The 16,047-nt window shown below is 36.3% G+C and overlaps 3 protein-coding genes across 3 annotated transcripts in view; 2 read left to right on the forward strand and 1 right to left on the reverse strand.

Moving 5' to 3' along the window:
* LOC18793840 (MLP-like protein 328) lies at positions 5,644-6,803 on the forward strand. Its single transcript, XM_007225905.2, has 2 exons — positions 5,644-5,942; positions 6,268-6,803. The coding sequence occupies exons 1-2, from the start codon at positions 5,726-5,728 to the stop codon at positions 6,534-6,536; spliced, it is 486 nt and encodes a 161-aa protein (XP_007225967.1). The 5' UTR covers positions 5,644-5,725; the 3' UTR covers positions 6,537-6,803.
* On the reverse strand, positions 7,434-8,595 carry LOC18792324 (probable tyrosine-protein phosphatase At1g05000). The gene has a single exon (XM_007224130.2). It carries the CDS (start codon positions 8,049-8,051, stop codon positions 7,434-7,436), a length of 618 nt encoding a protein of 205 aa, XP_007224192.1. The 5' UTR covers positions 8,052-8,595.
* LOC18791960 (MLP-like protein 34) overlaps positions 15,242-16,047 on the forward strand; it is a 3,921-nt gene continuing 3,115 nt past the window's right edge. Inside the window, exon 1 of the mRNA XM_020557045.1 lies at positions 15,242-15,463. Within this exon, the coding sequence (XP_020412634.1) occupies positions 15,274-15,463 (190 nt within the window). The 5' untranslated portion in view covers positions 15,242-15,273. The remainder of the gene's footprint in view (positions 15,464-16,047) is intronic.

A 16,047-nucleotide genomic window follows, 5' to 3' on the forward strand; every position in this document is an offset into this window, starting at 1 on the left:
GTTTGTTTGTGGGAATTTTCTGTGTATTCTTCTCCTTGTAGGAGGTCATATTTATAATACAACGAAACCTAAATAGGCAAGTAAATAATAAATTCCTAAATCTATTTGCAGTAGGAAATCAGAAATTAAAGTAAATCAATTACAATTATAATAGGAATTCTTGGTGTGTAAGGAAAGTAAGTCAATATCCACAAGTCACGCCAACAATTTCTACTTAACCATACAATTTATCACTCAAATTTGCTACGAAGGGCAAAGCTGAATTATTGATGTATCTTCCAATATGGCCCGCTTGGTTTGCAGTACTTTTCATCTAGTGCAATTATTTGCTCCACCCATGCTGCTGGCATCGAGAAAGACCACAACTTTTGAGAATTGTTTGTCATATTTTGCACACCGCCATGTCAAGTTTTGCATGAAAATCTCATGGCGGCCGCGGATCATTACCCCTTGGGGATTTGGCTGGTTGGATAGGAATGCCCCACCAGATGTTTCTTGAAATTGACTGAACAAAGGATGGGCAGTAGACTCGATCATGACCCGATTCAAGTTCATTAGTGGAGTACTCACTCTGTGTTTTGGTTCATGGAAATGAATTGATGAGAAATCAATTTCTATATGTAGTTTTTCATGGAAAAGGAAATCGAAGATTTATTTTCTATGTTTGATATAATGTTGAAAAAATAACTAGAAAATATTATTTTATTTCATTTCCTATGTGTGGTTAGTGTATGAATTGAAAATACATTTTGTTTAGTTTTTCAATTATATCCCTAAATCAAAAATTATATATATATATATATATATTAAAAAGTGTAATTAATTTTGCCATGGTATTTTTAATTGTTAATTGTGGTAATTGGTCATAAAAAGTTGTATTTAATGCTTGTCTTGGTTTCCCATGAGGATGGAAAATGAAACCCAACATAAATGGAAGGTTTTATTTTCCCCTCTATTTTTCCAAGCCTGGACTTACCAAACATGGGAAGGTAAATAATTTCTCATTCCCATGCTCCTTTCCCCATGAACCAAATGCAGTAAATACTAAGGTTTCTACTTTCTTAAAGTTCATTTGCTCGAAACTACCAGAAAAACCTAATTGAGAAAACTCTAGCCTCCCTTAATTCTCTCTCTCAAACCTCTTTTGTTGTGTTCCGGGGAGTGGGGAGGAGGAAGCCACTCCTCCTCCTCCTCCTCCTCCTCTCTCTCTCTCTCTCTCTCTCTCTCTCTCTCTCTCTCTCTCTCTCTCTCTCTCTCTTCCTTACCTCTCCACTTATTTTCCCCTTCCCCATCTACTGGATTTGGGGTTTTAATTGTGGGGAGGTTACTTGTGTCTAGATCTTCTTGGATTTGTGGTTTTGTTGGTCGCTGTTTTAGTTGTAAGGTGACTGTCTGCAATCTCAGTGATGTTCTCTATGTCCAAGGTGGTCACGACGTCTGTGGTGGTGATGGCTGATAAGTCCATAAATTTACACATTTATGTACTCTTTATACTTAGTTTTTGTAAGAGAATTTGATTGAAAAAGGACTTATTACTTTATTTTCTCAATTTTCAGCTTTCTGGAGCAAGTAATTGGTTTTCAACGAAAATATAACTTTTTGGTGGAGTTTTAGTATAAGACCAATTGGAAATGAAAGCTAAGATCTTGAAGATGATTGTGGAATTTTTCTAGAATTTTCGGAGCAACCAATGAGAGCAGTCTTTGAAGTTAAGTCAGCATAAATTGCAGTCCAGTCAAAACTATGTTGCTATGGAAGAATGATTATTTGAAGACTTTTTTTATTTTTTTTCTCAAGGCGTATGATATATGGCTGGAAAGATAAGAGAAAGACCTACAAGTTACATATTTATTTCCAATTTTCTTGGAGTATGAATGATTTCAAACGCGAGTGCAAACTAATTAGTGTGTTATCCTAGTAAAAGTAAGAAGATGAGTGAATTACTTACCCATTTTGTACTTACCCATTTTGGATTTATGTTTTAATTAGATTTTTCTTTATTTTTGGGCTGTTGTAAAAGCCCAGTTAGGGTAGGAACAGACGTGTGATGTTTTATTTAAGCATGAGAAACAACTTCTTTAGGAGGAAGCAAAGACTAGGAGAAATTGGAGATGCTGGAAGAGTACCGCAATTGGCTAAGGTTTATTGTTTCTTCCTTATGTTTTTGTTTATGTTGAATTCTATGATTATGTGTAACTAATTTTCATTTGCTAGGGCATGATGTTGCCCTAGTATGATAATCTAGTTTTCTTATTTTACCTATCTATTGATTGCCGTTTGATGTTGGATTCTTAATTATTGTGCTTTGATTATCTTGATGTTTGATCACCATCTAGACTTTTAATTGAGTTAATCAAATGCAAATTAGAGTAAATACCTGAAAAATGGAGATTATAAAGATTAGTCTGAACAAAATTATATTCGCAAGTGTACAAGGTCAATCGTAATATAGTATGGCAATTACGAGGTCATTCCCACGAGGATTGAGTTCAACTATCAATTAGTCTAACCTAATTTACTTCACAAAATACTTTAACTACCCTAATTATATAAATAAGAAATTAAACACGTAGCATACTCATGTAAACACAAAAGGAATTTTTAAAAGAATGATTTAATTACCAACGAAATTAAAAGAAAAAACAAGTAGGAAGACAGGAAACACAAGAATGAGAAAGCCAAATTGATAGAAGCAATAGGACAATGAATTCACCACTAGTAATCCGGTCTAGCCTTTTATTCACCTACCTATTAACTAACCATTTGATTTTGCCGCTTAGTTTTCCTTTTTCATGAATTACCTATAGTATTTAGGCTAACTCGTATATTCCCACATACAATTCGCCTATGGTATTTAGGTCAAATATCAACACATAGAAACTCATGAAAATCAATGAAAACCTCGAACAAACATGTAAACCCTAGGAGTATGGTATTTATCTTAGACGAATTACAAATCCTAATCACAAGAAGCAAACCTCAAATTAAGTATGGTATTTACTCTAATTTGCATCCGATTAACTCAATTAAAAGTCTAGATGGTGATCAAGCATCAAGATAATCAACCAAGTTATTAAGCACAATGATTAAGAATCCAACATCAAACGCCAATCAATAGATAGGTAAAATAAGAAAACTAGATTATCATACTAGGGCTACATTATGTCGTAGCAAAAGAAAATTAGTTAAACATAATCATATGATTCGACATAAGCAAAAACATAAGTAAGAAACAATCAAACTTAACCAATTGTGGTACTCTTCCGGTGTCTCTAATTTCTCATAGTCTTTGCGTATCTCCTAAAGAATTGTTTCTCATGCTTAAATAAAACACCACATATCTATTCCTCCCTAGCTGGGCTTTTACAGCAACCCAAGAATAAAGAAAAACCTAATTAAAACATAAATCCAAAATGGGTAAGTAATTGACTCCTCTTCCTACTGTGACTGGGATAACACGTCAGTTACTTTGCTCGCACGTTTGGGGTTGTTCCCCCTCCAAGAAAATTCAGGAAAAATATATAAATTGTAGATTTTTGTCTTATCTTTCTAGCTATATATTGCATGCCTTGAGAAAAAATTAGGAAAGTCTTCAAATAGTCATTCTTCCATAGCAGCACAGTTTTGACAGGATTGCATCTTATGATGACTTAACTTCAAAGACTGCTCTCATTGGCTGCTCCGAAAATTCTAGAAAAATTCCACAATCATCTTCAAGATCTTAGCTTTCATCTAACTAGTCTCGTACTAAAACTCCACCAAAAAGTCGTATTTCCGTTAAAAACAAATTACTTGCTCTGGAAAACTGAAAAATTGAGAAAATAAAGTAATAAGTCCTTTTTAATTCAAATTCTCCTACAAAAACTAAGTATAAAGAGTACATAAATGTGTAAATTTATGGACTTATCACTAGAAGAAATTGGAGATGCAAGAAGAGTACCGCAATTGGCTAAGGTTTATTGTTTCTTCCTTATGTTTTTGTTTTTGTTGAATTCTATGATTATGTGTAATTAATTTTCTTTTGCTAGGGCATGATGTTGCCCTAGTATGATAATCTAGTTTTCTTATTTTACCTATATATTGATTGCCGTTTGATGTTGGATTCTTAATCATTGTGCTTAATAAATTTTCTTTTGCTAGGGCATGATGTTGCCCTAGTATGATAATCTAGTTTTCTTATTTTACCTATCTATTGATTGCCATTTGATGTTGGATTCTTAATCATTGTGCTTAATAACTTGATTAATTATCTTGATGCTTGATCATCATCTAGACTTTTAATTGAGTTAATCATATGCAAATTAGAGTAAATACCATGCTTAATTTGAGGCTTGCTTCTTGTGATTAGGATTTGTAATTCGTCTAGGGTAAACACCATACTCCTAGGGTTTACATGCTTGTTGGAGGTTTTCACTAATTTTAATGAGTTTCTATGTGTTGATATTTGACCTAAATATCATAGGCGAATTGCATGTAGGAATATTAGAGTTAGCCTAAATACCATAGGTAATTTATGAAAAAGGAAAACTAAGTGGCGACATCAAATGGTTAGTTAATAGGTAGGTGAATAAAAGGCTAGATCGGATTACTAGTGGTGAATTCATTGTCCTAGTGCTTTTATCAATTTGAATTTCTCATCCTTGTGTTTCGTGACTTTCTACTTATTTTGTCTTTTAATTTCATTGTTAATTAAATCATTTTGTCAAAAACTCCTTTTGTGTTTACGTGAGTTTGTTATGCATTTAATTTCTTATTTATATAATTAGAGTAGTTAAAGTATTTTGTGAAGTAAATTAGGTTAGACTAATTGGAAGTTGAACTCAATCCTCGTGGGGATGACCTCAGATTTGCCAGTATAATTTGTGTTTAGACTAATCTTTATAATCTCTATTTTTTCAGGTTGTCTAAAATTCACAACAGTGGCAACAACGGTGGTTTTTGGTTGTTTGTTTGTAGTTTTTTTATTTTGTAATAATCGCATCAACTCCTTGTGAGTTGGGTGTCTAATTATTTTCTAATCTCTACTTGTACTTTGTACTTGTGAGAGTTAAAAGTTGTAGTTGTATTGGTGTGATTCATGCCTACTTTGTTCAGGCATTCGGCTTTTATGCTAAAATTTATCTGGCCTTTTGTGGTCAGTATCTAAATTAATCCTATATAGTTACTATGCTTTCATATTTGTATTACCTCTTTGTGGGCATTTGTATTTGGCCTTGTGTGGCTTATGGTCTTTGTGCTTAATTTATGAATACAATTATCATGTTTCTCTCAAAAAAAAAGTTCATTAGCTCGAATATTAATTGACTGGTATACTATTATAGATAAATTAATAATAATAATAAATCTACAAGAGGCTTGTAGCTTAAGTGGTTAAGAGTTCCTATACCTGAGGTCCTATATTCGATTTCCCATGTTCCAATATCGCTTGTATAATAAAATAAAAAACTATTATTGGTAGATATGCCATGTGCAAGATGCATATTCACATGTGTGTCCTTCCTTTTGCCACACTTGATTATCATTTCAAAACGTTGTTATAGTGCTAGCCACATAAAGTTGATGGCAATTAATTCCATCCAACTGCCTTCGTAGAGATAGAATGTTATAATTGGCCTGGGCACTCTATATAAGAAATGGAAGCCAAACCTAGCTAATAGCAGCACACCACCGGTCCACGGGCATATTCAGACAGAGAGCATATGTAATAATACTTTGCTTAAAGAAAATGGCTTTGAGTGGAGGTGGTAATAATAATAGTTACAAGCTGGAGACTGTGGAGGCTGAGGTAGAGATCAAATCCAACGCTGACAAATTGTACAAGGTCTTCAGCAACCAGCACCACGCCTTTCCCAAGGCCTCCTCTGATCATGTACACGATGTTGTAGTTCATGAAGGTGACTGGGAAACTTCTGGTTCCATCAAGCTTTGGACATACACCGCAGGTAATAAGTCCAACCGCGACGTAATGACGCCAACACATATGTTGATTTTACTTTTTAATTCTCAATTTTTCAAATTGTATAACTTTTACTGTGTTTACTCGTTGCAAATGAAATATTTAGTTGGAATGTTTTTTTTTTTTTCTTTTTGCATATATTCATGGTTTGACATTAGGAGTGGACACGGTCCAGATTGGATCGGTTTCACTTCAAAACCACAGCTGAACCAATAACAATATAATAATTTAGTTTGATTCAATTTTAACAAAAATCATGAAGAAAACCGAACTGTCTACTTACTTTCTCTTCTGCGTGGCCTCGTGTGTAGATGGAAATGTTGAGATCTTCAAGGAAAAGGTGGAAATAGATGAAGCAAACAAGTGGGTCAGTTTTACCGCTTTGGAGGGACATGTGCTGGAGCAATACAGAAGCTATAAGATCATTTTTCAGGTCACTCCAAAAAGTGGAGGAGGAGGTCTGGTGAAAATTACTATACATTATGGAAAACTTAATGACAACGATCCACCTCCACATAAGTATCTTCGCTTTGCGATCAATGTTGTTCATGATATGGATGCCCATCTTCTTAAAGAATAAACGTACCAACCAAGATTAATATATATTATATATATAAAGAAGAATAAAAAAGTTTATTAATTAGAAACTATGAATGATATTATTATATTGAGAGCTAGCTAGCTAGCCTTGTTCTTCATCGTTTCCGTGTGTATCTTGAATTTTATGGTCAAGCATGAATTGGATTATTGGATGTATTAGTGTTATCTTGCTTGTGTGAGCAAGTTTCACATGGATAATCTTCCAGATTAATAAATTGCTCTATTGTATTGTGTTAGTACTCTTAAATGCGCGTAGTTAATTACATGGGGTTCATGATTGAAATGGGGCTGGGCTGAATTGAAGTTTTAAACTAACCTCCCTAGACACTAATTAATTCTTACTTTAATGCTTGAATTGGAGCAAAATTAAATCCTAGTTTGAAAACCTGAAATGTAAATAAAATTAGAAGAAAAAGACGAGGGATGAATACAAACAAAACAAACAAAAAAGGCCCCATTAAAGAAAGAAAAAAGGAAAGAAAAGAATGAGAGTGGGACCCCACCATGAGAGGGAATGAATTTGAAGTTTGTCAAATTTGGGAATTAATGCGTGTGCTAAAAATTATATAAAATTCTAAAATGACTGAATTTATATTTTTATCATTTTAATTTTTGGCAATTGATGATTTCAGTGTTTGAATTTATGTATATCAAATTTTATAAATGGCTCTATAGAAATTGTGAAATGATGTTTATTTTGGTGTAAATTAAATTCGAGAATTTGATGTCCTAATTTTCATGATTTTTTTATGCGCATCATTAAATAGATTCCGCTCCTAAGTTGCCAAACAAGGGAATTGTTAATTTCTTCTCTTAAATTTCCGAATTTTAGCTAAATTTTGAGTTATTTTTCTTCATCCAAATAAAGGGTTAGGATTTAGGGTTTATAATGTCGATAGGTTTGCATGTCTTGTTGTGCTTGTGTGTACAATAACAAGCGCCTCTTCTTGGAAGCGTAGTAGGCTAGTCGATAGTAATGGTGGATGATGCCGTACAGGCAGTCCCTCAGCCCCACCACGTCAAACGTCTCAATAAATCTCAAATCGGTCGTCCTAGATTTCGCGCCCGCGAATCTCTGGTACTCCTCAAACACCGAAGCCAAGCACCAATTCTGAAATTTCCTCAGCACACCCACGAGACAACCCGTCCGATGCTTGCCACGTTTGCAGTGGATCAACACCGGATGGTTCCTCACGTCGATCAACACCTTCAGAGCCTCCAAGATCGTCTGCTTGGGGATCGACGATGCAGCCGAAGAAGAAGCCTTCTTCTTCCCCTCGATTCCGAATTGGAACAGCTGGATGTTTTGAGACCGAAGAAACTCCAGATTCTCCTCCGGGTAGGGCTCGGGGCACAGATATATGATGGATCGGAGTTGAAGGGTTTTGAGGAATGGGAAATTGGGCGGCTGAGGGAAGCCCGATCTGAAAATGCCCTCGTCCACCGTCGAGAAATTGATCGGCGGCTCCAAAACGTCGTTGTCGTCCTGGATCATCTTCTGTTTCGCTGCGGTTTCTTTCTTAAATTGCAACTAAGCGATATTATTTGCTTGATTTGACGGAGTGATTGCACAGTTTGAATGTATTTATATGCGAACTAACTAACAATGAGCCAATTTAGTTTCTAAACGAACTAACTAAATCCTTAACTGATTAGAATTCCTAGAACTCGAACGTTGTCATACTGTTTTATTATGCTTCTAGGAGAGGAAGGAGCTCTTGGAATTTTTTTGTTTTTTTTTTTTTTTTTTTTAAACTACTAAATTTCAAACTTCGTGTTTGTTGTAAAAACGGAGATACGGTAAAAAGCGAAGTGGATTTAGTTACAAGTTTTTCCCAAGCTGAAGGAGGAAGAAAGGGTAATCAATATGTAATTTATTAGTAGGTGTAGCAGGGCATTTTTGAAATAGTCAAAATAATATAAAGTAAATAAACAAACAACAAAGTATATATTATATTAGGATGAGCATCACAAAAATAAGATGCGAAAAGCTACCTTTTCCGAGGAGTAAACTGAAGCCATAGACGACGAAACTCATTCGGTGACTTTTACAGTCCTTGATCATGAAGGAAACCCTCTGGATCATTACAAGAGCTTCAAGGCCCTTGTTTGGTTCACGGAATGAATTTGAGGGAAAATTATTTATTATGTCATGTCCCAAGGGATGGAAAATGAAATATTCATTTCTCATGTTTGATAATGCTGGGAAAGTAACCGGGAAATATCACTTTATTTCATTTCTCATATTTGTTTTGAGTATGAATGGAAAACAAAGTTTATATAAATTTTCAATTATACTCATATTAAATCAAATAAAAAAGAATTCATTTAATGATATATTGTAACAGTCCCGATCTCTTGAACCACAGGAGTCCAAGAGATTGTGACACTATGACATTTTACTATTTGCGCGACGAAATCAATTTCGTCATGCAAAAAACATTTCAGTCACACAAAATTTAGCGGGACAGAAACTTCATCGCACAAAATCCGTCACGCAAAGATCGTGAAGAAAGATTTTGTCGACAAATATTATTGCTTGGTCGCAAAAACTTGAGCGACGGTTGACCTTCGTCCCACAAAAAATTTCGAGACGAAACAGTTTTTTGTTGCACAAAACTTTGCACGACGATTAAACCTTCGTCGCAATAACAGAGCACGACGGTGGCCATGTGTCGCACTAAAATGCAAGGACGAGGAAAAACGTCGTGCCTCAAACATTTGCACGATGAAGTGTTTGGAGCGATGAAAATCCCTTAGTCGCATTTCAATTTTCGCGCGACGAAATATTTCGTCGCACAAAAGTAAAATAATTTTTTTCCAAATTTATTTTTCCGTTTTTTATTTTTGTAAAAAGTGAATTGCCGACGAAAAGTATTTCATGGAGCAAAAAATAAATATTATTTTTTAAAATTGATTTTGACCTTTTTTTTGTTTTGATTTTTTTTTTGGGTTACATTTTGACGGTTTTTTTATTTTGTAAAAAAAATAAATTTGGTTTTTTTTTTTGGTAATAAAATAAAATTGCAATAAAAAAAATATAATGAAGAGAAAAAAATATTTGTAAAAATAATATAAATGTATTCAGTACTAGAGCAATGTTTCAAATGTAATTAAAAAAAGGAAAAAACTAATCAAAAAGAATTTGAAAATCAACGTGGTCGTCTTCCAAATGCAACTCGGCCACCTCTGCCGTCAAAGTAGTCACCTGATTGTTTGACTGCGATGATGAACGGGCTCTAGATTCCCGTCGTCGAGCATTCTCCATCCCTCGACAATATGTCCCTAGCCTCCACCCGAGAGTATGATCCAAGGTCTCGGTTAGGATATGAAACCCTGCATTCTGTGGAGGATCCACAAACTCGAGCGGAGTATTGGGAGGAAATTGGGAGGCGGACTCCTGAAGAACCAACTGGCTCTTCTCCATTATTGTCGTCTGTTTAACATAACATAAAATATTAATTAAAACATTCATATAATAACCATGAAACATGAATGCGTAAGATAATAATTAAAAATAAAGAATACTTACATAAAGGGACTCAGCCAACTCATTCCGAGGTCGAACATAAACGTCGCCAAAGACGTCGATCTCAGGGAATTTGGACCCCCCCCCCCCCCCCTCGAATTGAACAACAGAAGAAAAATGTTAGTACGAAAAAAAATAAATTAATATTAATGACAAATTAAAAATTGAATATAAAAGATTTTATTATTATCCGCCGCGGCGCATCCATCCTATATGAGAAGGGCCTGGAACCTAAATGGTGGAGAAGAGTCTTCTTGTTCCTATTGCCCTTATTTGCTTGGGCCTTCTTTTGTTATACAAAAAATGAACGTATTAGTTGAAAGTGAAAGGAAATATAAAATATAAAATAAACATTAATAAGAAACATATAATAATTTTGAATTTAATATTAAAAAAATACCACATAATTGGCCTCCTGAAAATGACCGCAGAGCCACGCCCAACTATCCTCCCACCCTTCAAGCTCCTGCGGGCAACCCTCATGAAGAGCGACTTGCAGATCATCAAATGCCCGAAAATGGTGGTGCAAGTCACTCTTCCGTTGCTTGTACCTCTCAGCGAAGAGTTTGCTGATGTACGCCAATGACTCCTCGTCGAGGTTTTCTAAATTGTAGTTGGCCTGCAATAAATAAATTACATACATTAAGTAACATAAATATATAAAGTTTGAAGGAAAATCAATTAAAAGATAGGATACATACCGACATCTGTTCGCGCACCTCCATCCTCGTCTCGTCAGGCATGACCTTCCAAGACTTCAATTTCACCGGGCAATGGGTCCGAACCACGTGACCAATGTCGTGGGCCAATGAGCTATGCAATTTCGCCGTTGGTGCAGCCCGATGCCGCTCGTCATATCCGATGTTGATACGACTGTTGGTCATCCAGGTGACCTTTGCTGTCTTCAACTACTGACAAGGCCCCTGGGTGTTCTTCTTGGCTGCAAAGAAATATAAAATCAAAGTTAAATAAAAAATTCTACTATAAAATATTGGTCCAAAACAGCTACAGTTCAAGGAAATCTTTACCTGGTTGTGACCCCGACGCACCCGTACAGTCTGTTGAGGTTGTGTAGGTCGTGCTGGGGGGGCGATGACGACGCCTGGCGTTAACAAGTTGCCCCACGGATGATGCTGATGACGCCGGCTTAAGGGAGCCCCTAGGACCAACTAGCATGTGGTCCATCTTCTTTGCATACAAGGCATGCCATATAACCCTTTGTGCTCCACCCAGAAACCATTGCATATGCGGGAAAATCATTCACAATCCACATAATTGCTGCCCGTAGAGTGAACATCTTCCCAGTGAATTTATCGTACGTGCGCATATCGTTTGTCCATAAATCCTTGAGCTCATCCACCAACGGCCTTAAGTAAACATCGATTGACCTGCCAAGATCCTCAGTTTTCAAAACAGTCATCATCATGTACTCTTTTTTCATGCATTTCCAAGGCGGCGAATTATATGGGAATACAAAAATCGGCCAAGTGCTGTGGTGTTGGTTTAGAACCCCATACGGACTGAATCCGTCAGTGGCAAGTCTCAATCTAACATTTCGGGGATCAGCAGCAAACTCGGGGAACGTTCGATCGAACTCTTTTCATGCATCCCATGTGCAGGATGGTGCATCACATCGTCATCTACCCGTTTTTCCTTATGTCATCTCATGTCTGTGGCAGTATGCGTCGACATATGCAATCGTTGTAGCCTAGATTTAAGGGGCAGATAACGCATGACTTTTTGTGGGATCTTAGTTATTCTACTATGAGATGTCATTTTGAACCTCGACTCATTGCATATAGGGCATGTATCCAATGTTTCATACTCTTTGTAGAATAACATGCAATTGTTTTTGCAAGCGTGAATTTTTTTTTATAACCCAGTCCAAGACCATTCAACACCTTTTGCACGTGTCTATGGTCTTTCGGCAAACAATTGTCCGTCGGAAGCATTCTCTTGAAAACTCCCAAAAAGTAATCGAAACACAGGTTCGACATACGATACTTTATTTTTTCGTGCATTAGCTCCACAATGGCCGTGAAAACGAAAAAGCTCTCGCACCTCGGGTATACTCTTGGTTGTTATTTTTTAATAGTTATTCATATTGTTCGAACTCTGCACTGTCCATTGGGGTAGGCACGTCATCTTCCCCTTCTTGATTGATGTTGGTCGATGCAAATGAAAAAGCATCATTTATAATATTCATGACTTGTTCATTAGGATCCACAATATGTTCAACATTGTCCACTCTTGTGGCATTTGAAGATGAAACATTGTCTAATTGTTCCCCATAAAGGTACCAAATGCTATATGTCTCAATCATTCCATTCCTTACTAAATGAAATCCAACATTTTCAATTGTTTCCCACAACGTGTTGTTACACCTCCTACAAGGACAACGGATTCTAGTTGTACCTGGGTTGTGTGTACGTGCAAACTCAATAAAGTCATCGATTCCATCCAAGTATTCGTCTGCGCATCTATTTGGGTTCTGTATCCACCTCCTGCTCATATTTTCTGGAACTACAATGACAACACAACAATCACAACAACTTCATACGAAGTCATAATGACACCTTATGCCTCCGGTAAAGGCCTTATTCCATTCGGGAATGCATAGTCATGTCATGTAATTTACGGCTACATAAGATTAGATTTCGACATGGATGAATTTCGAAAGCATTTCGATACAGTTCTTGAGGTGTACCACAGGTATAAAATACCTACGTACCACCCGAAGAACGTACAGAGATGACAACAAAATCTCCACAACCGAAACCTAATCCTGTAGCCTTACATTATGTGACATGACTTTGCATTCCCAAACTGTCCAAATAATTGGACAATTCAAGAATTAATTAGACCGCAGTCCTGCTTTACGCATCCATGCACGAAATCCAACTAATTTCGAACGGGAAACTAAGTTTTACTACAAATAAAAAAAAAGTACGAAGTTAATTTCAATTAACTTCGTATATCACAATACATTGTGCTACGTCACGCACAATTTAACAACATAATATAAATATAATTTCACAAAAAAAAAAACATAACAAACTAAGTTTAACATAATGTTATTAATTTTATATTCTTAAAATATAAAGCGAATAAAATACCTTCTCAAGCTTTCTCCACCAATCGCTAATTACAAATATCCCTAAAGAGAACGAAATTAATAGCATTAGTATGAATTTACATTAATACTTTTAAACTAACGACAAGGAATATTTACCCAATGAACATACTGAACTCCCAGCAGAAGCAGAAGTCTGGTAGAGGCAGAGTTTTTTTTTTTTAAAGTAACCCTATGCAATGGTAGAAAAAAAGATTATAAGAAGAAGGATTTTGCGCAACGAATATGGTTTCGTTGAGCAAAAAAAATTTCGTCACGCAAAAAATCATTTTCGCCGCGCAAGTGGTCCATTTTGTCACCCAAATACATGTCAACATCGGACTTTTCTACGACGGGAAAAAAATTTTGTCGCTCAAAATTTCATCGTGCAAAAGACAATTTTCGTCGCACATGAACGTGCCGACATCAAACTTTACGCGACGACAAAAAATTCCGTTGCGCAAGTATTTGGAGCCAAATCAAAAAATCCAACGTTTTCTTACGCAACGATATATATTTTCGTTGCGCTAAGTATTCATTTGCTACGACATTTGGCGTCGCGCAAGTGTTTGGCGCCAAATAAAATAACCCGCGGTTTTCTAGCTAACTTTGCGCGACAATAATGATTACCGTCGCGCTAGGTTTTCTTTCGCGACGATATTTGTCGTCGCGCAAGTTTTAGCGCCAAATAAAATAAACTCGGGTTTTTCTTCTCAACTTTGCACGACGATCACAGATTTGGTCGCCCTAATATTTTTTGAGCGACGAATCTTTTCGTCGCGCAAGTTTTCAACTATAAAATTATTATCTGCAGTCCTTTGCGCTACGATTGATTTTTTTCGTCACGCAAGAATCGTTTGCAGGACAAATTTTGCGTCGTTGTGCAAATAGTAAAATGTAGTAGTGAGGTCACCTACCGTTGGATATTATTCCAATGGTTCAAAAAAGTTTCTTAAAAGGAGTGCAAAAGTGAGTGAACCGTTGAATTTACATCCAACGGTGAGTGACTACAAATCTCTTGAACCTCTCATTTTTCCAAACGTTCCCATGAGGAGGGAAAACAAAATCCAAGTTGGGAGAATGGCTTCACTTTCTCCCCTACTTTCCCATGGGTCAGGCAACGATTTCTCATGCCTGGACTTACCAAACATGAGAAAGCAATTGATTTTTTATCATCAAGTCTCCTTTCTCATGAACCAAACGAAGCCCAAGATTACTCTTCAAGTTAGTCCAAAATCAGGCGACATTGACAATATTGCTGATGAAGGCAGCGTGGTGCATTTGGTGCTTCAATATGAAAAGCTGAACGACAGTGTTCCAGACCCACATCTCCAGCTCCAGTTGGCAGTTATTCTCGTCGAAGAGACTGATAATTTCCTTAATCATTGACCACACTAGCTACACTACAAGGGTTATCTAGTGTGGTATGGTATATTTACCATCTGCCGTCTGCGTATGCAATAATAAAAAGTGCAAGTTAAAGTTAATCATGCTTACATGTTTTTTTTTCCTTCTCTGTTTTGTATAATATGTTTGTGTACACGTGTTGTTACCAGAAAATGCAAAATGAACGAAAATTCAAGCTGAGAAATCTTGATCAACATCCCAATGGAGTGTGTTCAATTGTTTCTTATCATATTTAATTTCTCAACGACCACCCGGACAGTCGACATATCTGTATGATTCACTTGCAAGGATTTAAAGCAAAAAGAAATTGTAAATAATTGGTGGAAAGCATCTAAGCATTCCAAACAATATACCTGAACATCACTGAAGATTTTGTAAATCCTGAGACAATTGACATTTAGTCTTCCAAGAAGCATGCCCATAATTTTTAGACTCCTTCCACACAAAATTATTGTGTTGATTGTCGTCGGCCCTATTACTTAAACTTTTATGTAGGGCAAGTTGTGGATTGTCACTAAATAATGCATCCAATAACCTAAGACTGTGGGCCCCTACTACAGGTAGCTTTAGTAAATAACTTTTCCTATTTAAGCTTATCTCGGGGTGTTTTCTGCCAATTCCATCTATTAACCTTGGGCTTATCTCCTTAATCGATCTCATAATTAAGGTATGGCTTTGGTTGGTAAGCTTGAAACAGAAGTAGAGATAAACACGCCTGCTGATAAGTTTTACAAAATATTCGCGAGCCAAATAATGCACCTACTTCCTAACGTCTCCTCTGACAAAATACAAGGGGTTGAGCTACATGAAGGTGATTGGGAGACTGCCGGTTCTGTCAAGCATTGGGATTATACCTTGGGTAAGTAACACAACACAACAGCCAATTAATTAGATTTAAAAAGTAAATTACCCATCTATATATTGATTTGTCCCCTGAATTTGTATCTAGCTTTCGATTTATCTTTTATACATTTTTTTAAAAAAATTAAGGATATGAACTTCTTTTTTTCGCCAATTTCCCCCTTGCCATCTAAATTTGCAACATTTCATCCAATTTGCCCTTAAATATAAGGGCAAAATGGTAATTTTGTAAGTTAAAATTAAATATAAAATAAAATAATTTTTTTTTTAATTTGAAATAATACTCTCTCTCTGTGTCTCTCTCTCCAAGTGGTTACGGGTTGAATTATGTGGGTGGGGAGGGCCGGGGATGGGATGGGTCTGCGTCTGGGGGCAAGGGTTGGGGGATGGGTCTCAGCTGGGGCTAGAGTGGTTGTATGGTGGATCTCAAGGTTGGTTGTATGTAGAGAGAAAAACAGAGGGTGAGAGAGCAAAAGAGGGTTGGGGAAGGTGAGACTGGGGGTTAGGTTGAGGAATTTTAGGGGGGGAAGGGGGGGTGGGATTCTCTTCTCAAAATTTCATAACCTGTTTGGTATGCAATTT

Source organism: Prunus persica, chromosome G1 (assembly GCF_000346465.2).
Source record: "Prunus persica cultivar Lovell chromosome G1, Prunus_persica_NCBIv2, whole genome shotgun sequence".
NCBI lineage: Eukaryota > Viridiplantae > Streptophyta > Magnoliopsida > Rosales > Rosaceae > Prunus > Prunus persica.